At 45.8% G+C, this 24767-nt stretch overlaps 1 protein-coding gene across 1 annotated transcript in view; it reads right to left on the reverse strand.

Moving 5' to 3' along the window:
- ABCC2 (ATP binding cassette subfamily C member 2) overlaps positions 1-24767 on the reverse strand; it is a 687938-nt gene that overhangs the window by 276073 nt on the left and 387098 nt on the right. Inside the window, exon 10 of the mRNA XM_086922588.1 lies at positions 24472-24726. Coding sequence (XP_086778714.1) covers positions 24472-24726 — 255 coding nt within the window. The remainder of the gene's footprint in view (positions 1-24471; positions 24727-24767) is intronic.

A 24767-nucleotide genomic window follows, 5' to 3' on the forward strand; every position in this document is an offset into this window, starting at 1 on the left:
AACGACACCAGACTCCACTACGACGCCAGCAGCCTCCACGCACTCAACGCCGGCCGAAACCACAGCTGTTCCCAGGCCGACGGACCCTTCTCCTGCCGCAGCTTCAGCTTCACCTGCAACAGAACCACCAAACCTCCAATGACTGGACTCAACCACCTCCGCTGCATACTCCTCAACACCTGCTCCGCACGCAAACACGCAGTCGAGCTCTGGGACTTGCTCAACACCTCTGCCCCAGACGTGGCCTTCCTGACCGAGACCTGGTGGAACGACTCCTCGGCGCCCGACATCGCAATAGCCATCCCGGACGGCTACAAGATCACCCGCAGGGATCGCACCAACGGAACCGGAGGAGGAATAGTCATCGCCCACAAATCCACCCTCAAGGTCGCCACCCATGCAGACGACACCTTCAACACCGCCAACCCCTGCACTTTCCGATCCACACCGACCCCAACACCACCCTCAGAGGAACACTCGTCAACAGACTCCCCGGACCCCGGGCTCAGTTCAGCGACTCCATCGCTGACCTCGCCAGCACCCACGCACTCGCCTCCATGGACTACATCCTCCTCAGGGACCTTAACTTCCACCTCGAGAACAACAACGACGCAAACTCCGCCACCCTGATCGATAACCTCGCCAACCTCGGCCTCAGACAGCTCGTCACCACACCTACACCCACCCATGCCGCCGGCCGCACGCTGGACCCCATCTTCTCCACAGACTCCCACGTCGCCTTTGACCACGCCACCGAACTCCAATGGACCAACCACCGCTGTATCCATTTCACTTTCAAGAAACCAATCACGCACCACCACACCCAACAGCTGCCTCGCCGCTGCTGGAGCAAAGTCACCAAAGACCAGCTGATCTCCTCCCTCGCCAAGAAACCTCCCACCACCCCCACCAACCCAGATGCCGCAGCCCGCAACCTCAGACAGTGGTTCGACGACTGCGCCAACACCCTCGCCCCGCTCAAGAACACTCCAACAACCACGCCAGCAAGAGAGCCACCTGGTTCAACAATGAGCTCCAAACGCGCATGCCGGAAGCTGGAGAAAATATGGCTCCATGTACGCACACCGGACAACCACGCAGCCCACAAGGACGCCACTCGTAGACACCACCACCTCATCAGATTAGCCAAGAGATCCGCCTTCAAAAACCGCTTGGATAATAATGCTCACGACAGCAAAGAGCTCTTCAGCATCGTAAAAGAACTCTCCAACCCCAGAGCCCACGCCAACGACATCCCGCCCTCATAACTGTGCGACTCACTAGCCATCTACTTCCACCGCAAGATCGCTGACATCCACGACAGCCTCAACACCACGACCGCCCCAACTACACCAGACTCCTCCTCCCCTGTGAACACCACCAGCGCCTTCCGCCTGACCTCCTGGTCCAACGACGAGACACGCAAGGTCATGAACTCCATCCACTCAGGATCTTCGTCAGACCCGTGTCCACACCACATATTCAACAAAGCAGACGCAGCCATCGCACCCAAACTACGGAAGATCATCAACATCTCCTTCGAAACAGCGACCTTCCCGGAAAGCTGGAAGCACGCCGAAATCATCGCCCTCCTCAAGAAGCCCAAAGCGGACCCCAAGGACCTCAAGAACTTCCAGCCCATCTCCCTTCTCCCGTTCCCGGCAAAAGTCATCGAGAAAATAGTCAAAGGACAACTGACCCGCCACCTGGAAGACAACAACATCCGTGACCCATCCCAGTCCGGATTCAGACGAAACCACAGCAACGAGACAGCCCTCATCACAGCCACTGACGACATCAGGCACCAACTGGACAACGGCAAAACAACAGGCCTCATCCTCCTGGACCTGTCGGCTGCCTTCAACACAGTCTGCCACCGCACTCTAAAGACTCGCCTTCTAGAAGCTGGAATCCAAGAGAAATCCCTTGACTGGACCACGTCCTTCCTCTCCGGCAGAACCCAGAGTGAACGCCTACCACCCTTCCGTTCCAAAGCCACCATCATCATCTGCGGCGTCCCCCAGGGCTCATCACTCAGCCCGACGCTGTTCAACATCTACATGGCCCTCCTCACACAAGTGGCCCGCCAGCACGATCTCAACATCATCTCCTACGCCAACGTCACCCAGCTCATCCTCTCCCTCACCAAGGACCCTCACACCGCCAAAACCAACCTGCACAAAGGAATGAAGGCAGTCGCAGACTGGATGAGGAGCAGCCGTCTGAAGCTGAACTCGGACAAGACGGAGATACTCATTCTCGGACCCACCCCTTCAGCCTGGGACGACTCCTGGTGGCCGACCACTCTGGGAACAGCACCAACACCCACGCACCTTGCACGCAACCTAGGATTCATCCTCGACTCCTCCCTCTCCAGGTCAGTGCCGTCTCCTCCTCCTGCTACAACACCCTCTGCATGCTCCACAGGATCTACAAGTGGATCCCGACCAAAACAAGAAGAACGGTGACACAGGCCCTCGTCAGCAGCAGATGGACTATGGCAACGCACTCTACCTAGGAATCCCAGCCAAACACCTACAACGACTACAATGCATCCAAAACGCCTCTGCCCGACTGATCGTCAACGCCCCCCAGCCGCAGCCACATCACCACCCACCTGAGAGACCTACACTGGCTCCCCATCGACAAGAGGATCGCCTTTAAGCTCCTCACCCACGCACACAAAGCACTCCACAACGCAGGACCAGCCTACCATAACAAAAGACTCAGCTTCCACATCCCCACCCGCCAGCTCCGCTCTGCCAGCCTCGCCCTCGCCGCTGTCCCCCGCATCCAACGAACAACCTACGGCGGCAGGTCCTTCTCCTACCTCGCCGCCAAGACCTGGAACACCCTCCCTACCGACATATGGCAGACCCAAGACCTACTCGCCTTCAGAAGACTCCTCAAGACCTGGCTCTTCGAGCAGTAGCAGCACCCCCTCCCCCAGCGCCTTGAGACCCTCATGGGTATGTAGCGCGCTCTACAAGTACTCTGATTGATTGATTGATTTAAGGCAGAATATGTCCATGTTAGGCAACTACACATGGGCTTGATAGTAATGACAATCTGGTGTTTAAGGATAAACATATTAGAACAAAAAACAAAAACTGCTATTTCGAAACTATAAAGTTGTAATTCTTGAGAGCAGTGCACCTTTTTTGAGAAAATGGAGTTTGCTTATCTCACTATAAGGAGAATTCGATGACTATGTTTTATGTTTTATGTGTATGTATAAACAATAAAAACATGTTGAACTTAAAAATATGTAATCGGTGCGAGCAATATTTATAAAAAATAAAAATAAAAAAAGTTCGTATTTAATATGGAGATTTATTGTTAGTGTTTTTCAGTCGTGCCAGAAGGCACTTGTTGCCATGGCTATTCTTTAAAGGTGTGCACTTGTTACAACGCATTTTTTACAACGCACTACTGTTACAACGCATCCATTACAACGCGGATACTGTTACAACTCATGTTTTTACAACGCATTTTTTTACAACGCAGGTACCTTTACAACGCATACCATTACAACGTAAGTATTGGTAAGTATATAGTTATATTTTAAATGTTATATGTTTGGGGTTAAGGGGTATTTTTAGGGGTTAGGGTCAGTTTTGGGTTTTAGGGTAAAGGGGTATTTTTAGGGGTTAGGGTCAGTTTTGGGTTTTTGGGTAAAGGGGTATTTTTAGGGTTCAGGGTCAGTTTTTAGTTTTAGGGTAAAGGGGTATTTTTAGGGTTCAGGGTCAGTTTTTAGTTTTTGGGTAAAGGGGTATTTTTAGGGTTCAGGGTCAGTTTTTAGTTTTTGGGCAAAGGGGTATTTTTAGGGTTCAGGGTCAGTTTTCAGTTTTTGGGTAAAGGGGTATTTTTAGGGTTCAGGGTCAGTTTTTAGTTTTTGGGTAAAGGGGTATTTTTAGGGTTCAGGGTCAGTTTTCAGTTTTTGGGTAAAGGGGTATTTTTAGGGTTCAGGGTCAGTTTTTAGTTTTTGGGTAAAGGGGTATTTTTAGGGTTCAGGGTCAGTTTTTAGTTTTTGGGTAAAGGGGTATTTTTAGGGTTCAGGGTCAGTTTTCAGTTTTTGGGTAAAGGGGTATTTTTAGGGTTCAGGGTCAGTTTTTAGTTTTTGGGTAAAGGGGTATTTTTAGGGTTCAGGGTCAGTTTTTAGTTTTTGGGTAAAGGGGTATTTTTAGGGTTCAGGGTCAGTTTATAGTTTTTGGGTAAAGGGGTATTTTTAGGGTTCAGGGTCAGTTTTTAGTTTTTGGGGTACAGGGTAAAAATAAATTAAATTTAATTTTAATTTAAATTATTTAATAGTAAATAAATTAAATTAAATTACTTTGCATTATTTTTGGGGTTGAGGGTCAGTTTTGAGTTTTTGGGGTACAGGGGTACAGGGTAAAAATAAAGTTATAATTTTTTTAATTTACAATAATTAATTTTAATTATATTTAAAAAATTTATTTTATTTTTTTTGGGGTGTTTAGGGTCAGTTTAGAGTTTCTGGGGTACAGGGGTACATGGTAAAAATAAAGTAACATTAATTTAAATTTAAATTAATTAACGGAAATTAAATTATTTAAAATTACATTAAATTATACTTAAATTATACTTTTAAAATTAAGTTACTATCATATTATTCTTATTAATATATACTTACCAATACTTACGTTGTAATGGTCTGCGTTGTAAAGGTACCTGCGTTGTAAAAAAATGCGTTGTAAATACATGCGTTGTTACATGATCCGCGTTGTAAAAACCGCGTTGTAACGGTATGCGGAGTAAAAGTCCGCGTTGTAACATCATATATCCTTCTTTAAATACTCACATGGATGCATTGCAAACAGACTAAACCTTTTATGACTTTGCTGTTGCCAATCTAGCCTAATGTGCACGTTGAGTCATCATTCTCTATCCTGCAAAGCATGATCAATAGTGTATTCTCATTTGATATGGTCACTTTTGCAACAGTGATGAGATTGGTAAGCCATTCTGGTTTATATCCATTGATCAGAAGTAGCTCTCAATATAGAAAAGGTTTGTAGAGTTTTGTGGGGCTATAAAGCTAGCGACCTACTTTTGTTTACCATGCATTAACAGCAGAAGCACTATAATCGGAATCTGCTCCTTCATAATCAGTGGCGGCTGGTAAAAGTTAATTGGTGAACATTAAGGACTGAACCAAACAATGGCAGTTGGTGTTCTTTGAAAGTGGTGGGGAATAAATAGCTGTCTTTAAAATGCACTGAGCAAGTGAGGGATAAATATTCTACTAAAGATTGGCATTTTAGAGAAAAATGTTTGCTTAAAATGTCAAGAAGTCAGTTTTTTTTTGTTTAAAAACTTTATTGGGATTTGAGTTTAATGAATACAATTTAATTCTTTAGTAGTGAAGCACCCAGTTTGTTAATCAACAACGATCGAAATATCATCTATAATGGCCCAGCTTTCATAGTAACAATGATTAGGTATCCCAACCCCCTTGGGAGCTGGTCCGTCATGTGTAGTATAGTGTGTGTGGCATCCCTTTAGTCTCCTCTACTAATTGCTATCGTCTGACGCCCGCTCATCAGGGTGAGGATCACATATATCACCCCGAAATCTGTTCCATTTTCCCCACACCCGCGTCCATTTTTGGGGGACAGCCACAGTGAACATACACTGATCTTTCTGTCACCATCGTATGGTCCATATCACAACACCATTGCTGGTGCATCTAGGACAACCCTGAACTCCAGTGTTGTGCTATATTTCGCTTGGCTAATGTCATTCCCAATGTCACCCAGTCGTGGTCTGCATGATTCAGATCTGTAGACTCCCAAATATTAAGTAAGCAGCGTTTTGGTTCGGTTGGGACCTCTACTTTGGTAACTTGTGACATTGTACGTAAGACGGCCTCCCAGTATCGAGTGATTATTGGGCAGTCCCTGATTGTATGCCAGAAGGTACCCTCAGTGCCGCATTGTAGATGGTATTGGCACCTCCCTCGGGGATGCCAGGGCTGCCTGCAAGTCGTCCTCATCTAGGTCACCTAAGTCTGTCTCCCATCTCTCCTTAAGGGCCATTTTCGGATCCTGTTGATTGTTTATTATCTTACGGTATGTGAGAGAGATGGCTTTGGAGGACCAGAACCCTCTTAATCTGGTCTCCCAACCTATTTACGTTCCATGATAGTATCATGAAAGGAGGGGGTGGCCCCTCAGGGTTCTGGGAAGGGCCGTCTGTGGTGTGTACTAGCTGGTTCGCGTGTGCCATGCGTCCATGTATCAGATTGGGGGTGTGGAACCCATTGTGCTGTCCATCCTAATGTGCTATTTAAACAATACGTAGGAGAGGGTCTGAGGGAAGTGTTTAATGACAAAACAGGCTAATACCCCCTGTAAGACTATCTAAATAACAACAAAGCCTGTGAGTCAATTGGTACTGAGGTATGGTGATTGACACTGGTGTAATTGCACAGGAGTGAATCCAACAACGGACTACCAACTGAGGTTGATTAAGTCCTATCAGCCCACCAGATGGCGGAGCCTCATCATGTAGGACTCCAACACCAAGGTAAGTGTGCAGTCGCCCAGATGTAATTTAGCGATGCATTACTAAACCATGGTTTGGTCACCACAGTTGTTAGACCAGAAGGTGAGGCTGATATGTGCAGTGCAAAAATATAAACTAAAGTGGTGTGTGTTAAAATGGCTATCAAGGCAAACAAGGACCTTTATTAACGTTTGCCTGGATGTCAGATTAAAAATAGTGAGAAAACAGTGTGAAAAAATCACTGTTTGACTTGCTTGGTAGAAAACTAAGTAAGATATAAGAGGGCCAACATGTTTCTGCCTTAGATGTGAAATGTCACTGGCATTCGTCAGGGCCGAATTAATATCTGCTACTGCAAGGCACTATGATATGTGCTCAACTAAAGAAATTAGACAACAATGTGAAAAAATTGAATACCGTCCTACCACATCTTCTCATTGTAGTTATGGTGATGCGATAGGTCTTTCCTGTGAAAGCATAAAAGGAAGAAAAAGAAAAAGAAAAAGAAGGAGAAGAACAATGTAGACATTGCATTTGGACATTGTTCCGAACATTCTGTATTGAATGATATACTGCGCAAACCAGTGAAAAACTCTCAAACCTCAGACTGGACCATCACTCATTGGTAATAGTCACATACATGGTGCATTGAAATACGTCACACAATTGTTAAGAAAGATATACAAAATAATTTTTTTTATAGCACTTACCCAGCTGTGTGTGGGAAGTGGACCTCACCTCACCCGGCAACTGCTCGGATGGATAAGGCACCGCTCTGAACATACAAAGACAATATCTATGAAGGATACATGTCTAGAGAATATTACCTCAGTATATTATTAAAACCCAAGTGCTTTCTCATCTGTTTGTCATATGTACCCCACCAGTGTCTAAGGTGGCCACATCTAACGACTATGGCATCTACCCTTCCAGTGCATTTAAGGGGATGTTTATCAATTGTACCAGAGCAACTCTATTTTTCCAGCTTAACTACTGAGTGATGATGTTCAGTTGCTCCTATTTGGAACTAGTGGGGAAATGTCCCCTTCCTATTTGCTGTACTAAAGACCATCTCAACAACAGGATAAAGTTGTTAATTAGTGTTGTTAGAGTTTAGTAAAAGGGAATCCTCCTGATCTTGTCTATTAACAGAGTGGAGGAATCACACCATAAATTACTTAGTCTATCCAGTTTAAATCCCATTTCCTGCTTACCTGTCCGTCGGTACCTTGAGGCTGAATCACGAGCCGAAGGGGAGGCACTGAACGGACGGTCTGGCGTCTATTTATAGCGCTATACCTATTGTGATTTGGCTCAGCTGTGTGGCAATGTGTATGTGCTGCAGATGCGCGATGCACAGCTCACTATTTCATCGTGCATGCGCACAGCACTGTGGTCAGCAAACGCGCTAATCCAAGGCCGAATCCGGCTGCTCGCGCGTACTACGCATGCGCGTTGATACAGCGCCTTTTAGATCAGTCTCGGCTAGGTAGCGATACAGCTGCCGTCCACTGCGCATGCGCGAGTATAAGTACGCTTGCTCGAGCGTACGCGCATGCGCGTTGAAACAACGATGTCTAGGACTGTCTCGGCAAGTGCCGAGACACTACCTATATGCAGCTAGCTCGAGCTTACAAGTTATAACCCCAATCCAATTATTATTTCTCAGTATGTAGGAAGGAAAAGGGGGCGCGGATGTGTAGCCAATAACACCGCGAATTGACAATGAGCTTATAAAGCGGAAGCCATATAGAAAGATGTTATTCAACTATGTGTTGAAAAGCCCCGATAGTAAATTGACTGTACCAGGGAGCGTAAATAAGCGCTAATATTGCCGAGAAACGGCGGTGGCTAAATGTACTCATTAGAAGTTGACAGAGTACCGGGCCCTCTTGCAAGAAGACCCTGACCCCTGCAAAGGACAAAAATTGTTAATGGGTTTGGGTTAATGATGAATAGATCATCTAGATGTCTGTTGTACAAGTCTAAGATAGATCAGTAGATTGTGTTTAACTTGAGAACCTGAACATGATTAATAGAGAGCCTGGTGTCATTAGCGCCACAGATGGGTAATGGTTGAGCGCACAGAACCCAGCTCGCTGTGACTACTAAGGAGCACTAAAGGCAAGTGGTCCAATCAGATAGATAACCAGGGAATGTTGTCATTTAAGCCTTGAATATCAGATTGTAATCTGTGAATCCACCGTTGCTCCTTCACAAAAAGAAAATGGGAGACATTCGTGATGTGTGGTGGGATGTATGGCTGTTCCAGCACTAACCAAAACATATCCTCAGGTCTGTGTTTTGCTTCCAGGAAGTGGTTGGTAAGTCCAGTAGATTGCTTCCTGCATCGGATAGTGCTTTTGTGTTCGCTAATGCGAGCTTTAATCATCCGCGTTGTGTGGCCCACATACTGTTTTTTGCATGGGCAGATGATCAAATAAATCAGTTTTTCCGAATTGCAGTTAGTGTGCTTTGTCAATTTCCAGGGTCTATTGGTTCCAATGTCTACTGTTAAGGTTTTGCGTGTCTGTGGACAGGCAGCACAGTTCCCGCACGGGTAATGGCCTTGAACAGGATTGCTGTTCCAGATGGTATTGATAGTTGGTCTTATCTCGGTGCGTGGTCTGGTATGCACCAGATTATCCCGAATAGATGGTCCTCTTCTGAATGCAAACAACGGGCGAGGTATTGTACCAGCTGCTGTATTCAGAATCTTCCAATGTTTGAGTATGGTTTTCTTCACCTGGTTGGAAGATGTGGTGAAAGTTTGGACCATAGTCATGTGGTCTCTTGTGGACTCTTGCCTCTTATGTTGCAGAAGTGCCTCACGATTGTTGTTAAAGGCTCGTTTCCGCGCACGGCGTATTAGATGATCCGGATAGTGCCGATCTTTCAGATTAAGTGCTAGGTCCTTCGCATGCTGATCGTAAAGGGTGTTCGATGAACAGTTCCTTCTCACCCTGAGAAATTGTCCTACAGGTAGATTCTCGCGAAGGGACTGTGGGTGAAAGCTCTGATAGGACAACAGCGAGTTCCGTGCCATTGGTTTCTTGAAGAGCTCACTCTGTAGGCCTCCTTCTGCCGGAAAGATCAGGAGATCCAAATACGCCAATTTATCATTACTGCACTCCATGGATAAAGGGGTTACTTGAACCACAGTAACCCCTTTATCCATCAGGTGGTACTGTGGAAACGTTATATCGACGATATTTTGGTAATTTGAAGAGGGACGTCAACGGAGGTTTCGTCCTTTCACACATGGTTAAACTCTAGGAATCAGTTCCTTAAGTTTACCATGGAGTGCAGTAATGATAAATTGGCGTATTTGGATCTCCTGATCTTTCCGGCAGAAGGAGGCCTACAGAGTGAGCTCTTCAAGAAACCAATGGCACGGGACTCGCTGTTGTCCTATCAGAGCTTTCACCCACAGTCCCTTCGCGAGAATCTACCTGTAGGACAATTTCTCAGGGTGAGAAGGAACTGTTCATCGAACACCCTTTACGATCAGCATGCGAAGGACCTAGCACCTAATCTGAAAGATCGGCACTATCCGGATCATCTAATACGCCGTGCGCGGAAACGAGCCTTTAACAACAATCGTGAGGCTCTTCTGCAACATAAGAGGCAAGAGTCCACAAGAGACCACATGACTATGGTCCAAACTTTCACCACATCTTCCAACCAGGTGAAGAAAACCATACTCAAACATTGGAAGATTCTGAATACAGCAGCTGGTACAATACCTCGCCCGTTGTTTGCATTCAGAAGAGGACCATCTATTCGGGATAATCTGGTGCATACCAGACCACGCACCGAGATAAGACCAACTATCAATACCATCTGGAACAGCAATCCTGTTCAAGGCCATTACCCGTGCGGGAACTGTGCTGCCTGTCCACAGACACGCAAAACCTTAACAGTAGACATTGGAACCAATAGACCCTGGAAATTGACAAAGCACACTAACTGCAATTCGGAAAAACTGATTTATTTGATCATCTGCCCATGCAAAAAACAGTATGTGGGCCACACAACGCGGATGATTAAAGCTCGCATTAGCGAACACAAAAGCACTATCCGATGCAGGAAGCAATCTACTGGACTTAACAACCACTTCCTGGAAGCAAAACACAGACCTGAGGATATGTTTTGGTTAGTGCTGGAACAGCCATACATCCCACCACACATCACGAATGTCTCCCATTTTCTTTTTGTGAAGGAGCAACGGTGGATTCACAGATTACAATCTGATATTCAAGGCTTAAATGACAACATTCCCTGGTTATCTATCTGATTGGACCACTTGCCTTTAGTGCTCCTTAGTAGTCACAGCGAGCTGGGTTCTGTGCGCTCAACCATTACCCATCTGTGGCGCTAATGACACCAGGCTCTCTATTAATTATGTTTAGGTTCTCAAGTTAAACACAATCTACTGATCTATCTTAGACTTGTACAACAGACATCTAGATGATCTATTCATCATTAACCCAAACCCATTAACAATTTTTGTCCTTTGCAGGGGTCAGGGTCTTCTTGCAAGACGGCCCGGGACTCTGTCAACTTCTAATGAGTACATTTAGCCACCGCCGTTTCTCGGCAATATTAGCGCTTATTTACGCTCCCTGGTACAGTCTATTTACTATCGGGGCTTTTCAACACATAGTTGAATAACATCTTTCTATATGGCTTCCGCTTTATAAGCTCATTGTCAATTCGCGGTGTTATTGGCTACACATCCGCGCCCCCTTTTCCTTCCTACATACTGAGAAATAATAATTGGATTGGGGTTATAACTTGTAAGCTCGAGCTAGCTGCATATAGGTAGTGTCTCGGCACTTGCCGAGACAGTCCTAGACATCGTTGTTTCAACGCGCATGCGCGTACGCTCGAGCGAGCGTACTTATACTCGCGCATGCGCAGTGGACGGCAGCTGTATCGCTACCTAGCCGAGACTGATCTAAAAGGCGCTGTATCAACGCGCATGCGTAGTACGCGCGAGCAGCCGGATTCGGCCTTGGATTAGCGCGTTTGCTGACCACAGTGCTGTGCGCATGCACGATGAAATAGTGAGCTGTGCATCGCGCATCTGCAGCACATACACATTGCCACACAGCTGAGCCAAATCACAATAGGTATAGCGCTATAAATAGACGCCAGACCGTCCGTTCGGTGCCTCCCCTTCGGCTCGTGATTCAGCCTCAAGGTACCGACGGACAGGTAAGCAGGAAATGGGATTTAAACTGGATAGACTAAGTAATTTATGGTGTGATTCCTCCACTCTGTTAATAGACAAGATCAGGAGGATTCCCTTTTACTAAACTCTAACAACACTAATTAACAACTTTATCCTGTTGTTGAGATGGTCTTTAGTACAGCAAATAGGAAGGGGACATTTCCCCACTAGTTCCAAATAGGAGCAACTGAACATCATCACTCAGTAGTTAAGCTGGAAAAATAGAGTTGCTCTGGTACAATTGATAAACATCCCCTTAAATGCACTGGAAGGGTAGATGCCATAGTCGTTAGATGTGGCCACCTTAGACACTGGTGGGGTACATATGACAAACAGATGAGAAAGCACTTGGGTTTTAATAATATACTGAGGTAATATTCTCTAGACATGTATCCTTCATAGATATTGTCTTTGTATGTTCAGAGCGGTGCCTTATCCGTCCGAGCAGTTGCCGGGTGAGGTGAGGTCCACTTCCCACACACAGCTGGGTAAGTGCTATAAAAATTTTTTATTTTGTATATCTTTCTTACAATTGTGTGACGTATTTCAATGCACCATGTATGTGACTATTACCAATGAGTGATGGTCCAGTCTGAGGTTTGAGAGTTTTTCACTGGTTTGCGCAGTATATCATTCAATACAGAATGTTCGGAACAATGTCCAAATGCAATGTCTACATTGTTCTTCTCCTTCTTTTTCTTTTTCTTCCTTTTATGCTTTCACAGGAAAGACCTATCGCATCAACATAACTACAATGAGAAGATGTGGTAGGACGGTATTCAATTTTTTCACATTGTTGTCTAATTTCTTTAGTTGAGCACATATCATAGTGCCTTGCAGTAGCAGATATTAATTCGGCCCTGACGAATGCCAGTGACATTTCACATCTAAGGCAGAAACATGTTGGCCCTCTTATATCTTACTTAGTTTTCTACCAAGCAAGTCAAACAGTGATTTTTTCACACTGTTTTCTCACTATTTTTAATCTGACGTCCAGGCAAACGTTAATAAAGGTCCTTGTTTGCCTTGATAGCCATTTTAACACACACCACTTTAGTTTATATTTTTGCACTGCACATATCAGCCTCACCTTCTGGTCTAACAACTGTGGTGACCAAACCATGGTTTAGTAATGCATCGCTAAATTACATCTGGGCGACTGCACACTTACCTTGGTGTTGGAGTCCTACATGATGAGGCTCCGCCATCTGGTGGGCTGATAGGACTTAATCAACCTCAGTTGGTAGTCCGTTGTTGGATTCACTCCTGTGCAATTACACCAGTGTCAATCACCATACCTCAGTACCAATTGACTCACAGGCTTTGTTGTTATTTAGACATCCTAATGTGCTGCCATAAATGCCATCTAATAAACTGAACAAGAAAATAACTTAGAAACAAGAACTGTCCCACTCTTCCCTCCCTGCCTGGCGGTCCCCCAACCACCCGCCTCCCCAACTGAGCAGAGTGCTTTGTCCCCAGAACTAGTACTTGCGTGGGGGGGTGAGTCTGTCAAAGACCGTCGGAGGCCCATTTGAAAAATGTGTACCACATAGGCCTCAGTCGTATCAGGGAGTATAGAGACCTCCCGCGGAAATGTGGTCATCTCGACATCTGATATGCTTGTGTATAGCGCAGGTGATCGGAAGTCAGTGCGCCTTCAAGGCGGGCAAGCTGTAGATGAATTTATAAGATGAAAGAGTCAAGTGGAAGGTTGGAAGCAAATCATTCCCCTTTGGTACTGGATCTTGACCTTTGCAACTCCTCCTGGCGTCGGTGTTGCTGCTGGGTCCTTGGTTTCCCGGGCTTCGTCGCTAGGCGCCATTCGTCTAGCCAGTCTCGGGTGTCTTCTGGTGTGGCAAAGAACCATGTTTTCCTTCTGCCTCTACTCGCAATTTCACCGGGAAGAGCATCGAGTACTTAATTTCTCGGAGCAATAGCTCTTTTTTAACTTCCAGAAAGCTGCAGCGCTGTTTAGTCACAGCTGTTGTGTAATCTGGATACAGCGTAATCACCTGATTCGCTATGCAGATTGGTGGGGCTATCCTTGCCGCCTGCAGAATAGCATCTCGATCACAGAAGTTGAAGATTTGTACTAGAATAGGTCTGGGGGGTGCCCCTGGTTTGGGCCTTCCCCCCGGTACACGTTGTGATTTTTCCACAGAGAAGAAACTTTATAGTCCTCGCAGTTGTAGTTGGGGTCCTCAACAAAGAGGTCCAAGGCAGATCCGCCCACATTTTCTGGTACGCCAACTATGCAAATGTTATTGCGCTATGAGCGGCCTTCTTGATCGTCCAGTTTTGCAAGGAGCCGGTTATTGTCGGTCTTTAGCTGGTGGCGTACCTAGCACTGCAGCGAGGCCGTGTCTGTGGATAGTACCTTCATCGTGGATTCAACCTCCGTCAGTCTGTCAGATAATTACGAAAAATCCGCCCATAACAAAGACATATCTGTTGAAATCGTACCTATAGATAACTGGACTTGTTGGAGGGCAGCCATGATGTCTACTAGTGTAACCGCCTCTGGGGCCCGTAGCGTGAAAGTCTCAATCCGGGCTGGGTTTAATTGCTGCTTATCCGTCTGATCCTTGGTGTACGCAAATTTCTCCAGCTTGCCAGCAGGTACAGCATGTGGACCACGGCCGCAATCTTGTCCCACCTAGCCGTGTCCCTCTGGTTGCCAGGGGGTTAGGGGAGGGCAATAGTCGATGCTGCCTGCCGCTGTAAGTGTCACACCGCGTGGCCTTTCGGGTTTCCTGCCCTTACAGTCCCCTTGCAATGCTGGCCGAAGGAGGTGGTGTTGTGGTGTTCAATATGCCTGCTTTAATGGTAATGCTTGAAGGCCCCTGGTACAGAGGCCTGTTTCACCTCCCGGCGACCAATGCCATCTCAATGCCTCCGGAGCTCTATGTAAACCAGGGTCAGAGACTCTCAGAAAGGTTCTGATAGGGAATCTGCGGCTTGGGTGTGGCGGTGAGCAGGACTGTGCTGGAGCTTCAAGGCCGCAGGCGGCAACCAACCCCCCTGGGCACTGGGGAATGGACACTTAAATATGGCGACGCAGTGTTTAGTTGGGGGGGGGCATTCCGGGCCTCTCAGAGCGTCTCCTGCACTCTCCACCCAACACTATGGTGCATGGGCCCAATCAGTACTGTCGTAGTATGGTTAGGGGAGCCATGCGTGGTATTTCAGCAGGTCGCAATAAGGCCGCTCCCGTCAGGAGCCGCCCCCGCAGCTGAATCTACCCCCTCGTCTTCGCTCCGGAAAGCGCTCCCACGCCAGCAGGCTCCCCCGAGAATCAAAGCAATGCAGGCTTTGCCTAGCTCACCATCCACATCATTTCAGCACTCCGTAGTGTTCTGTTTCACCTACGAGGCTGTGAAGCAGGGCAGTGGTCCAACTCGGGTCATCACAGCTATCAGGTGCTATCACTCTGTTTGCGGTCACGGGGAACAAGGAGCACTTGAGGTCCTGACTTAAGCAGGGCTGGAAGGCCCTCCTACGCCACTGAAGATTTCTCGGAGACCGGTCTGTCCCCGTTGTCCCGGAGGGGTGCGATCTGCGCCGCCAGCTTTCGGAGGTAGGTGCTTCTTGTCTCAGCCATATGCAGGCAGGATTAATGTTCGGATTGATAATAGAGGCTTTCCCGATCTCGGAGCTCACTCAGGCTGCGTCCATCTTGCTCGGCAGCAAGCCACCCCCCCAAGAACTCAGTTTTTAATAAGAAATCCCGAAGCTATCCTTGATATGTCTAACAAGCAGCAAGACCTTGAACATAGAAAACTGTATGTAGTACAGGAACAGCAATGTCAAACAAAATTATTAATAAGAAATAAGCATATTATATATTCCCACAAAAAAAGTAGATGTACAAACTAGTTCACAAAATCACAGGGAGCCTGATTCACAAAGGTAAACTTACACTTTTGTTTAAGTTTAATATTTTTTATGGTAGCCACAATCTATGAGTTTAATTTTACTAACAGTAATTTTACGACTGCAGAGACTTCATACGCAAAAAGATAGGACAGGCCTATCTTTTCTAGTGCTGGAGTTCCTGTCAGCAGCAGGGCTCTCCGCAGTTGTGAAGTAAAATTAAACTCATAGTTTGTTAATACCACAAAACAAAACCTACACAAAAAGGTACGTTTATCTTTGCAAATTAGGCTCAGGGTTTATAGTCACAAAATTGTGTTTTAAGTTTTTTTTTTGTTTTGAAATTTTCTGGATTGTTTTTCCAACAATCAATTTCGGTACATGCGACCAACCAGCCTGGTACAGACCATACAAAAATGAGCAATTAGTCATAGTTACATTTTAAAGCATATATCCTGGAACAATTGTCCCCATGTCTTCCTCCTCCCAAATATCTGACAGGATACATAAATTACATTCTCATGCACATATGCTATATCAAAGCAATTACAGAGGGTACAATGTTATACATTCATGACTTCAAGGAAACCAACAGCGCTGCCTCCTGCTCAATCAACACACCAAATACAGCCTCCCTCGCCCACTGACGCGGCCCATGATTAGGGCATATACAGACAGCAGATTTACTCTGAGCTCTGTGGACTCCCCACCATTAGGTCTTCAACTTCTGATTCTTCCCTAGTATTCCAAGCAATGAACGCCCCCCAAATATCCCGTGGTCTAGAGGAGGGTGGCAGTAATTCCCAGAAAGTAGTTAGTTGTGCGTGCCCATATGCATCATCCCTAATCCAATCCCCAATAGACGGCACTCGTTTTCTACCCCAGTGGACTGCGACCTGACATTTTGAAAACAAGAAGAGCATGGAGCTTGTGCAGTTTGGGCGGAGTGTCCCGTACATATCCCAATGTGCCGAGATTGGGGGACGGCTCTAGTGACACCCCCAATATACCGTTTATGGACTCTAACACCTTCGCCCAGAAGTCCGCAAGTCTGGGACAGTGACACGCCACGTGCAGAAACGTGGCTGGGGCAACGCCACATGCAGAAACGTGGCAGGGGCATAGCCACATCTCCAGCAGTTGCTGTCATCACGGAGACCCATCTGATGCAGAGTGACCGGCATTCTATAATATCTATGCAGATACTTGAAGTGAATCAACCTGAGTTTATAATTTGGAGAAAGCTCCAAGAGTTGCCTGCAGCAGTAGTCCCACTACGAGTCAGTCAGCTGTGAATCAAGCTCTTCATTCCAGTGTCGTAAAGAGGGTGGTATGAGTATCGGGGCAGTGTCCTGCATGCAAGTATATAGATGTGTGAGCAGCTTGCTTGGGGACGGGCACTTTAGCACTTTTTCTAGCGCATGTAGAGTCGGCTGCGCTTTCGGGAAATCCTCCCCAAGGGAGCAACACGCCGTGTGAATTCTATGATACAAGAAAATTTCAGTAAATGCCACCTCCTGTCCCTCAGATGGCTCAGGAGGGAGTCTGAATTGGTCATCAAGAACGTTTTAAGCTTCATTTTCTGGGCAAGGGACTTACCCATAGTATCTTGTCTGCAGGGCATCATTGAATTCTGTGCTAGAGGAATGGAGGGAGCGAATAATAGCGGGACACCCGCCCTCTTACGCAGCTCATCCCATGCCCAGCACAAGGTCCCAGCTGAGTCTATATCGCCCCGGGGTCGATGTGGATTCTGATATAGGGCGACCTTCAATGGGATTGGGGCCATAGCATCAGTCTCGACCGCATCATGCAGTTGGTACGGGGTCGGATGCACCCAATAATGCAAAAATTGTGCCTGAGCACACAATGCATATAAACGCATATCCGGGGCTCCCAATCTCCCCTGTCGCAGAGGGAGAGTCAACAAATCCCACGAAGCTCTGACTTGTTTTCCGTCCCATGCTAGCGTGATTAGGTGAGACCTCAAAGTGTCAAAAATATGTTTAGTGAGGGGGACTGGAATTTTTACAAAAAGATACAGGAACTTTGGCAGAATAACCATCTTAGCCAACGATATCCTACCGGCCAGTGATAGCGGCAACTTAGCCCATACCAATATTTTAACTTCCAACCATGTCATTGTTCTATCATAATTAAGCTGCCACACTTCCTGCGTGTCCTGGCTGATCCATATCCCCAAATATTTGACTTCATCAGCTTCCCAGCGCAAAGGGAATTCTGACGCCACAGGGAGAGTGCTATTAGTCAGCGGAAAGACCACAGATTTGGTCCAGTTTATAAAGACACCCCAAAGCCCACCAAACCGGATAAACTCTCTCAGCAATGGATCTAAATTCTCCTCTGGGTTCATTATGTAAAGCGTGACATCATCCGCATATAACGAGATAAGCAAACTACGAGAGCTGAAACCTATGCCACGTGCGGTATGATGTTGTCTGACCCGGAAATCTAGGTGCTCCATGGCAATAGCAAAAAGTAGAGGGAACAGCGGACATCCCTGCCTGGTGCCACGAGAAATAGGGAATGGATCGGTCATTAGGCCATTCACCTGCACGCGCGCCGTAGGCGTGGAGTACAGCTGTTTGATGCGGCTCAAAAAGAGCGGACTGAACCCCATACGTCCTAGAATGGAGAAGAGGTAAGACCATTTGAGCGTATCGAACGCTTTTGTTGCGTCTAAGAAGACCACTGCAGCCTTCTCACTAGGATGTAAATAATGTAGCACCGAAAAAATGGTCCCTAAATTATGAGACGTGGATCTGCCTGGAATAAATCCGGATTGATCCGGCAGTGCAATCATGGTGAGGAGCGGTTGTAATCGATTAGCAATCAGCTTCATCAATACTTTGATGTTCACATTTATCATGGACAAGGGGCGATAGGACTCCAGTTCCTCCTCAGGCTTCCCAGGTTTAAGGAGTGTTAAAATCGTTGCCTCCCTCATGGTCTGTGGTAGCACCCCTTCTTCCAATGCTTCTTCAAAGATAGTCAGGAGCCTAGGCGCCAATTCTTCAGCATACGCACTATAAAAGGCAGTAGTGAGGCCATCAGGGCCTGGAGCCTTCCCTAGGGGTAAGCTTTTAATAACTTGAACCACATCCTCCACCGTAAAAGGGAGGTCCATGTATACCCTGTGGGTATCGTTGAACACAACTAGCGATATTGTGTCAAGGAATGCTTTAAGTTCGTCAGTACCAGTCCCCTGTGTAGTCGCATACAACTTGGAATAGAAAGCAAAAGAATCGCCAGAAACTCCCTCATGACCTCGAACCATGTCTCCTTGTGCGCCGCGCACTTCATGTGCAAAGGATGCCGATCTAGGTGGTCAGTGTGCGTCCCGGCCTGTCCCCCTCGCCGTATCTATGAGCCTCCGCATACTTGCCCAAGAATTTTGCTTTGCGCTGTGCACGTTCCGCATAGTCTAACATCAACAGTTTTAGTGTTTGCGCGGTATGGGATCATTTGCAGAGTAAAATGTACCCTCCAGTTCTTTAATATTAACTTCTAAAGAGACCAGCATACCTCGAATCGCCTTTAATACTCCCGCCTGTCGTGCAATGCATTGGCCCCTGATCACCACCTTAAAGGCCTCCCAAAGCAAGGCTTCAGTAGCAACAGAGCCCTCATTCTTCGCAAAGTAATCTACTATATCCCCTTTATCTCCTCCTTAAAGGCCTCATTCAGCAATCCGTTTGGCAGGAGTCTCCAGGTGAACGCACGGGGCAGGGATCCCGGGATCAACAACTGTAGCCTACATGGTGCATGGTCGGAAAGTGTGCGGGGCAGATGCGAAATATCTGCAGTCCAGGCTGCGGCATCCCTAGTAATTAACCAAAAGTCTAAACGGACCATGCACTGTGATGGTCTGATATGCATGTGCCTTCCTGTGTCAATGGGTGTCTATTTCAGCAGATGTCGACCAGGTTCCCCTCTGCAACAATGGACTAGTCACCCCCCTCCTATCCATGGCATCATTAAGAATAGCATTGTAATCTCCACTCAACAGTACAGTGTCACAGCCTGTCATCTTAATCCGAGCCCAGACGTCGTAGAAGAAATTAGGGGAATCTGTATTAGGGACATAAATGGCAGCGATCACCAGGGGCATGCCCTCCAGCACCCCACAAACTATTACATATCGGCCCTCCGAGTCTCCGTGCACCTCCCCCTCCGGCCAGTTCAACCCCTGCCTGATCAGAATAGTCACCCCTCTAGCATAATTAGAATATATGGATGAGTATACACACCCCCATCTGAGGTTGCACAACCTCGGAGATGGTACAATATTTAGGTGCGTCTCTTATTTATTTATTTAAGAAGTTTTATATAGTGCTGGTTCCACCCGGGGGTATCAGAGCACTTTACATTTACATGTTTAGATTCACAGAGCAATTGAATAAAAAAGAAGCAATTATACATGGTGGACTAAAAGAATGAATAGAGCAATACAGACAATGATATTATAAAGGTGCATAAGGGTAGGTTCAGTGGTCATAGCGCAGGGGGGATTAAGTCTGTACGAAGAGAGGAAAAGGAAAAGTTTGGGTTGAAAAAGAGGGAAGTAGGGTGGAGGGGGGTCAGGATGGGGGAGTGTGAGGAGCGAGGGAGGAAGCGAAGAGCGAGGGGGGAAAGCGAAGAAGATAAAGGGATGAGGGGGTGCGTAGAACAGGAATGATAGGAGAAGGATTTATGTACCCCAGTATTTTTTGAGCAGGTGAATTTTAAAGCCTTTTTTTAAACTGACATAGGAAGGGGTACATCGTAGATCCTTGGGGAGGAACATAGAGTTGTGGGCTCCCATACTCACGAGGGTCTTGAATGAGGCAGTTATGGCAGGACTGCCTCGTTCCTAGTCAACAGCAATTATTGTTCCAATTTACAAAAAAGGGAACCGGGATGACCCACAATGTTATCGCCCTATATCCTTAATCGACGTGACGGCCAAGGTGCTGGGCCGTGCTATCCTAAATCGTCTACAGGAATGGGCGGATTATAACCAAATCCTCACAGACATCCAATATGGGTTCAGGGAGGGCAGATCCACCACTGACCAATGCCTGAATCTATACCTTTTGACAGCTAAGTATACTATTGCCAGTAAGGGGGCTATATACATGGGGTTTATAGACCTCTCTGCAGCCTTCGACCGTGTAAACAGAGAAAAACTATGGGCACGGATGACAAACAGTGGAACAGAGTGGAACAAAAGCTAGTTGACCTCCTGAAGACCATACACTGGAACACCTCTGCAACGGTCCGATACAATCAAGAGGGAAGCAAGACGGAACAATTTTCATGCACGAGTGGCGTGAGGCAGGGCTGTATTTTAGCTCCATTTTTGTTTTCTGTATATATTAACAATCTGGCCAAAGAACTATCCAAACTATGCGTGGATTCCCCCCAAATAGGACATTGAGTGGTGCCCGTATTGCTCCATGCGGACGACGCGGTGCTGCTAGCTAGAACACCGTTGGGGCTCCAGAAGCTGATTGATGGATTCATCAATTTCATGGCTAAACTCGATCTATCAGCCAACTTGGAAAAATCTGACGTCATGATAGCGGGAGGCAGAGCAAAAAGGAATTTTACATATAAGATTGAGTCACACAAAATTGGCCAGGTCAAGACCTTCTCGTATCTAGGCGTGTTGTTTGATGAACAATTAAATTTTAAACCTCTGATGGAAAAACATGCACCGAAACTGGTGGCGTCATCAGGGGCCATATGGGCTATTGGAGAAGACTTGGCAGATGGTCCCCGCAGCAAGTGTTAAATTTGTATAGATCAATTTGTTGCGCCAAAGTAGCCTATGGATCAGAAGTGTGGGGTTTCACAAACAATCATTTGAAGCAGATCCAGGTGGAGGAAAATAAGTTTCTCAAAAGAATCTTGAAAGTGCCACAGAGTACTCCATTCTATATCACACATGAAGAACTGGGGGAGCCCTACATTGAGGACCGAATTAAAATCAGGCCACTCTTGACCTGGATCAAAATCTGGACTAACCCAGAAGCGGATCTCACCAGGCAAATTCTCAAAGACTGCCTGAACCGCGACAGAGGGGGCCACATTCCATGGATAAAATATGTAAAAGATTCTTTGGAGGCAATTGGATGCAAAAATGTTTACACTGCACCGGAATCTTTAAATATTCAGAATAAAACAATGGTCAAAAACTTTTTTCCGAATGGACACTGAAGAACAGGGCAGATGTTGAAAAGTGTAAACCTACAGTGCTGTCCTATTGCTCATTGAAAAAGACATATGGAATGGAACCATACCTCGCCGTGATGTACAATGCACAGGATAGATTTTACATGACTCGTTTTAGACTTAACATGTTACACCATCTACTCTCTGTCCCCTCTGGATTTACCTTATCATTGGAGGCGAAGGGTACCTGCAGCTGCAACGGTAGGTCTCCGCAGGATACCCTTCACTTTGTATTGCTATGCCCCTTTTACTCTGTTCCCAGACGCAAATTTTTAGTGGGGATCCTGAAAGAAGCTAAATTTGGACAAGCAAAAGCAGCCCTAAAGTTTCTGCAGGAAGCCCCAGATGCTCATACATTGTTTTGCACAGTAAGTTTCATTAAGGTGGCAATGAGGTTAAGGAACACAAGAGAATGAACCGATTGCATTGCCCCATAAACAGAGACTTATTTCGGAACCCCCCCTTTTGAACGTAATGTTTTTTAGTCTTTTTAACCTTTTTAATGTGTTTTTAAAGATTTTTAGAAAATATGTAATTGTCTATGTACTTTTATGGTGTCTTTCTAAGTGCGGAATAAAGATTTGAAAAAAAAAATTCAATAGGATGAAGGATATTACCGTATGGATCAAGCTGACTCCTCCTCACCAATACCACCACTGGCTCACACCAGCAGAGCCCAGCAGGCTCCTAGGCAAGAAGCCATGCACGCACAGACGCAAACACAAAAAAGCACGCATAGACGAAGCACAAAAACACACGCACATACAATATCAGCAGATTAGAGGCAATCTGTAGAAAAAAAATATGCCCTTCTTTCCCCTTCTAACACATTGAAAATTCCTCAGTTTGCTATCCATGCTGCAAATTACTAGAGAAATAGCTCATTTCCACATCTAGTGGGCTAAGGACACTGAACGCATCTTTTCTACCATGCCGCCATCACAAGAGACCGCAATAGGACGAAAGATGGCAACATATGGCTTCAGTAATGGATTTATTGCATGCGCAGGCAGAAAGCTCTAGTGGCAAACAGAAATTTTGCCTGTGTGGTTCTGAAAAATCTTTTGTATCAGAGAAGTTTACATGTTTTAGTTCAGAATAAATATAAAGGGGAAATGTGTTCTCCTACAGTTAGGTGAGAAAGGCATCTGTCATCTGTTTCACAGACGAACAATGGAGGATGCCCTACTCCATGACCGGGAGATCTTTTGACCACCTCTCATTGGTGTTTCACTCAGTATAGATTTCTGCACAGGATGTACCGCACAACTGCAGTATAGACTGATTTATCCCGGATACCACGTAGAACTCTGGCAAAGGTTCTTCTTGATTTAGTGACTTGCATCTTACCCAGTATTGCCCTGTGTTACCTTTGAGTCTGATATGATGGTCACAATCCCGTATAAAGAGTTGACACTTCACCTCCTCCCTCTGCTAGGCGCCTGCCTGGTGTGGTTTAAGTTCATGCATCAGTAAACAGGTTGTCTTCACTTGTGCCTCAAGGAGCGCTGATTCATGGGGCCCACCTGTAGTCCTGATCCTTGGTTTGAAAATGTATTAATACATTGAAATGATGTTTCAGTGAGCTTTAAAGGTCTTTTCCGCTCATTTCTTGCTGCTTGAAGTATGTAAACTCCAGCAGACGTTAACACATTGTGTTCCAAAAGATCGTAGGCTTTGCAATACTGTTTTGTTCTCTTTATTCCTTATCTACTGAGCTGCATGGTGGTACTATGGTATAAATTCATTTTTGGTTTCCGTATTGCTCTGTTGGATTGATTCTCTGCAGACGTCCATGTGTTTTTTGTTTATCATTTCAATGCCATCTTTCAAAATATATAAAACGATAGAAATAAAGAAATAGGAGAGACCAACACTGTGTTGCAGAATTCCAATAAAAGTAGGAAATGTAGAGCAAATGGCATTACCTGGACATTCATAGAAAGAATAAGGGTACAGGCTTCATAAACATTTACAACAACATGGTTTTCACATAAATCTCTTTGCATAAAGCAGTCAAGATATGAGTACATTACACAACTTTACTCGTGAAGTATTATTGTTGTATTTTTCTGACTTAATGCACATGAAGTTACTTTCGTCTGTTTTCTAAATCTTACATTTGGGAGATTCAGTTATTTAATGTACTGAAATAATCATTTAAAAACATGACACCTACTGCTATATAAATGCTCGAACTAGGTACAGATTGGTAAATATGGTGCCCGGATAAGTTTGGAAAACCTCATTCGCAAACTTTGCGAATGTCCAATATCGTAAAATTTTTAGGGTAGTTACTTGCCTGCATTGAATTTTCCCTGCCACTTCTCAGGTACACCGCTGGCTACTCCCATTGCCCAATTCTAACCAAAATGCACATTACGGATTATGTACAATAAAAATGACAGATTTTTCTAGGCATAAGTAACACATATCTGGAAATAGATTTGGGAATCCTCACCATTGTTGTAAAAAGTTGAGGCAAGACCAGTGAGTGCTTTGCATGGCCTTGTGGCGGTGTAGTATATCACTAATGGGGAAACACTAACGCGCTTTAAGAAATAATGTGTACGAGAACTTGAGAACCTCCTTACCTGAAGTCCCTTGGAGAGGTTGGCCAGCACAATATTGATGGGCACAAGTAGTACCATCACTGCTAGTCCGGCCAGGACAGAAGGCCCTAGCTCTAACCACAGGAAAACTACAGAAAGCGCAATCTGCATGGGTGAGGACCAGAGGAGATGAATGAAGTTTGTCAGGTCCATAAAGCGTTGTGCGTCAGCAGACATCAGGTTCACCGTTTCCCCCACGGTGGACTCTTTCCGGGTGGAGTTGGAAACAGTCAGAGCCTACAAAAAAGGCAGCATAAATATAAATGGGAATTGAAGCA

The sequence above is a fragment of the Lissotriton vulgaris genome, chromosome 5 (assembly GCF_964263255.1).
Source record: "Lissotriton vulgaris chromosome 5, aLisVul1.2, whole genome shotgun sequence".
NCBI classification, from domain to species: domain Eukaryota; kingdom Metazoa; phylum Chordata; class Amphibia; order Caudata; family Salamandridae; genus Lissotriton; species Lissotriton vulgaris.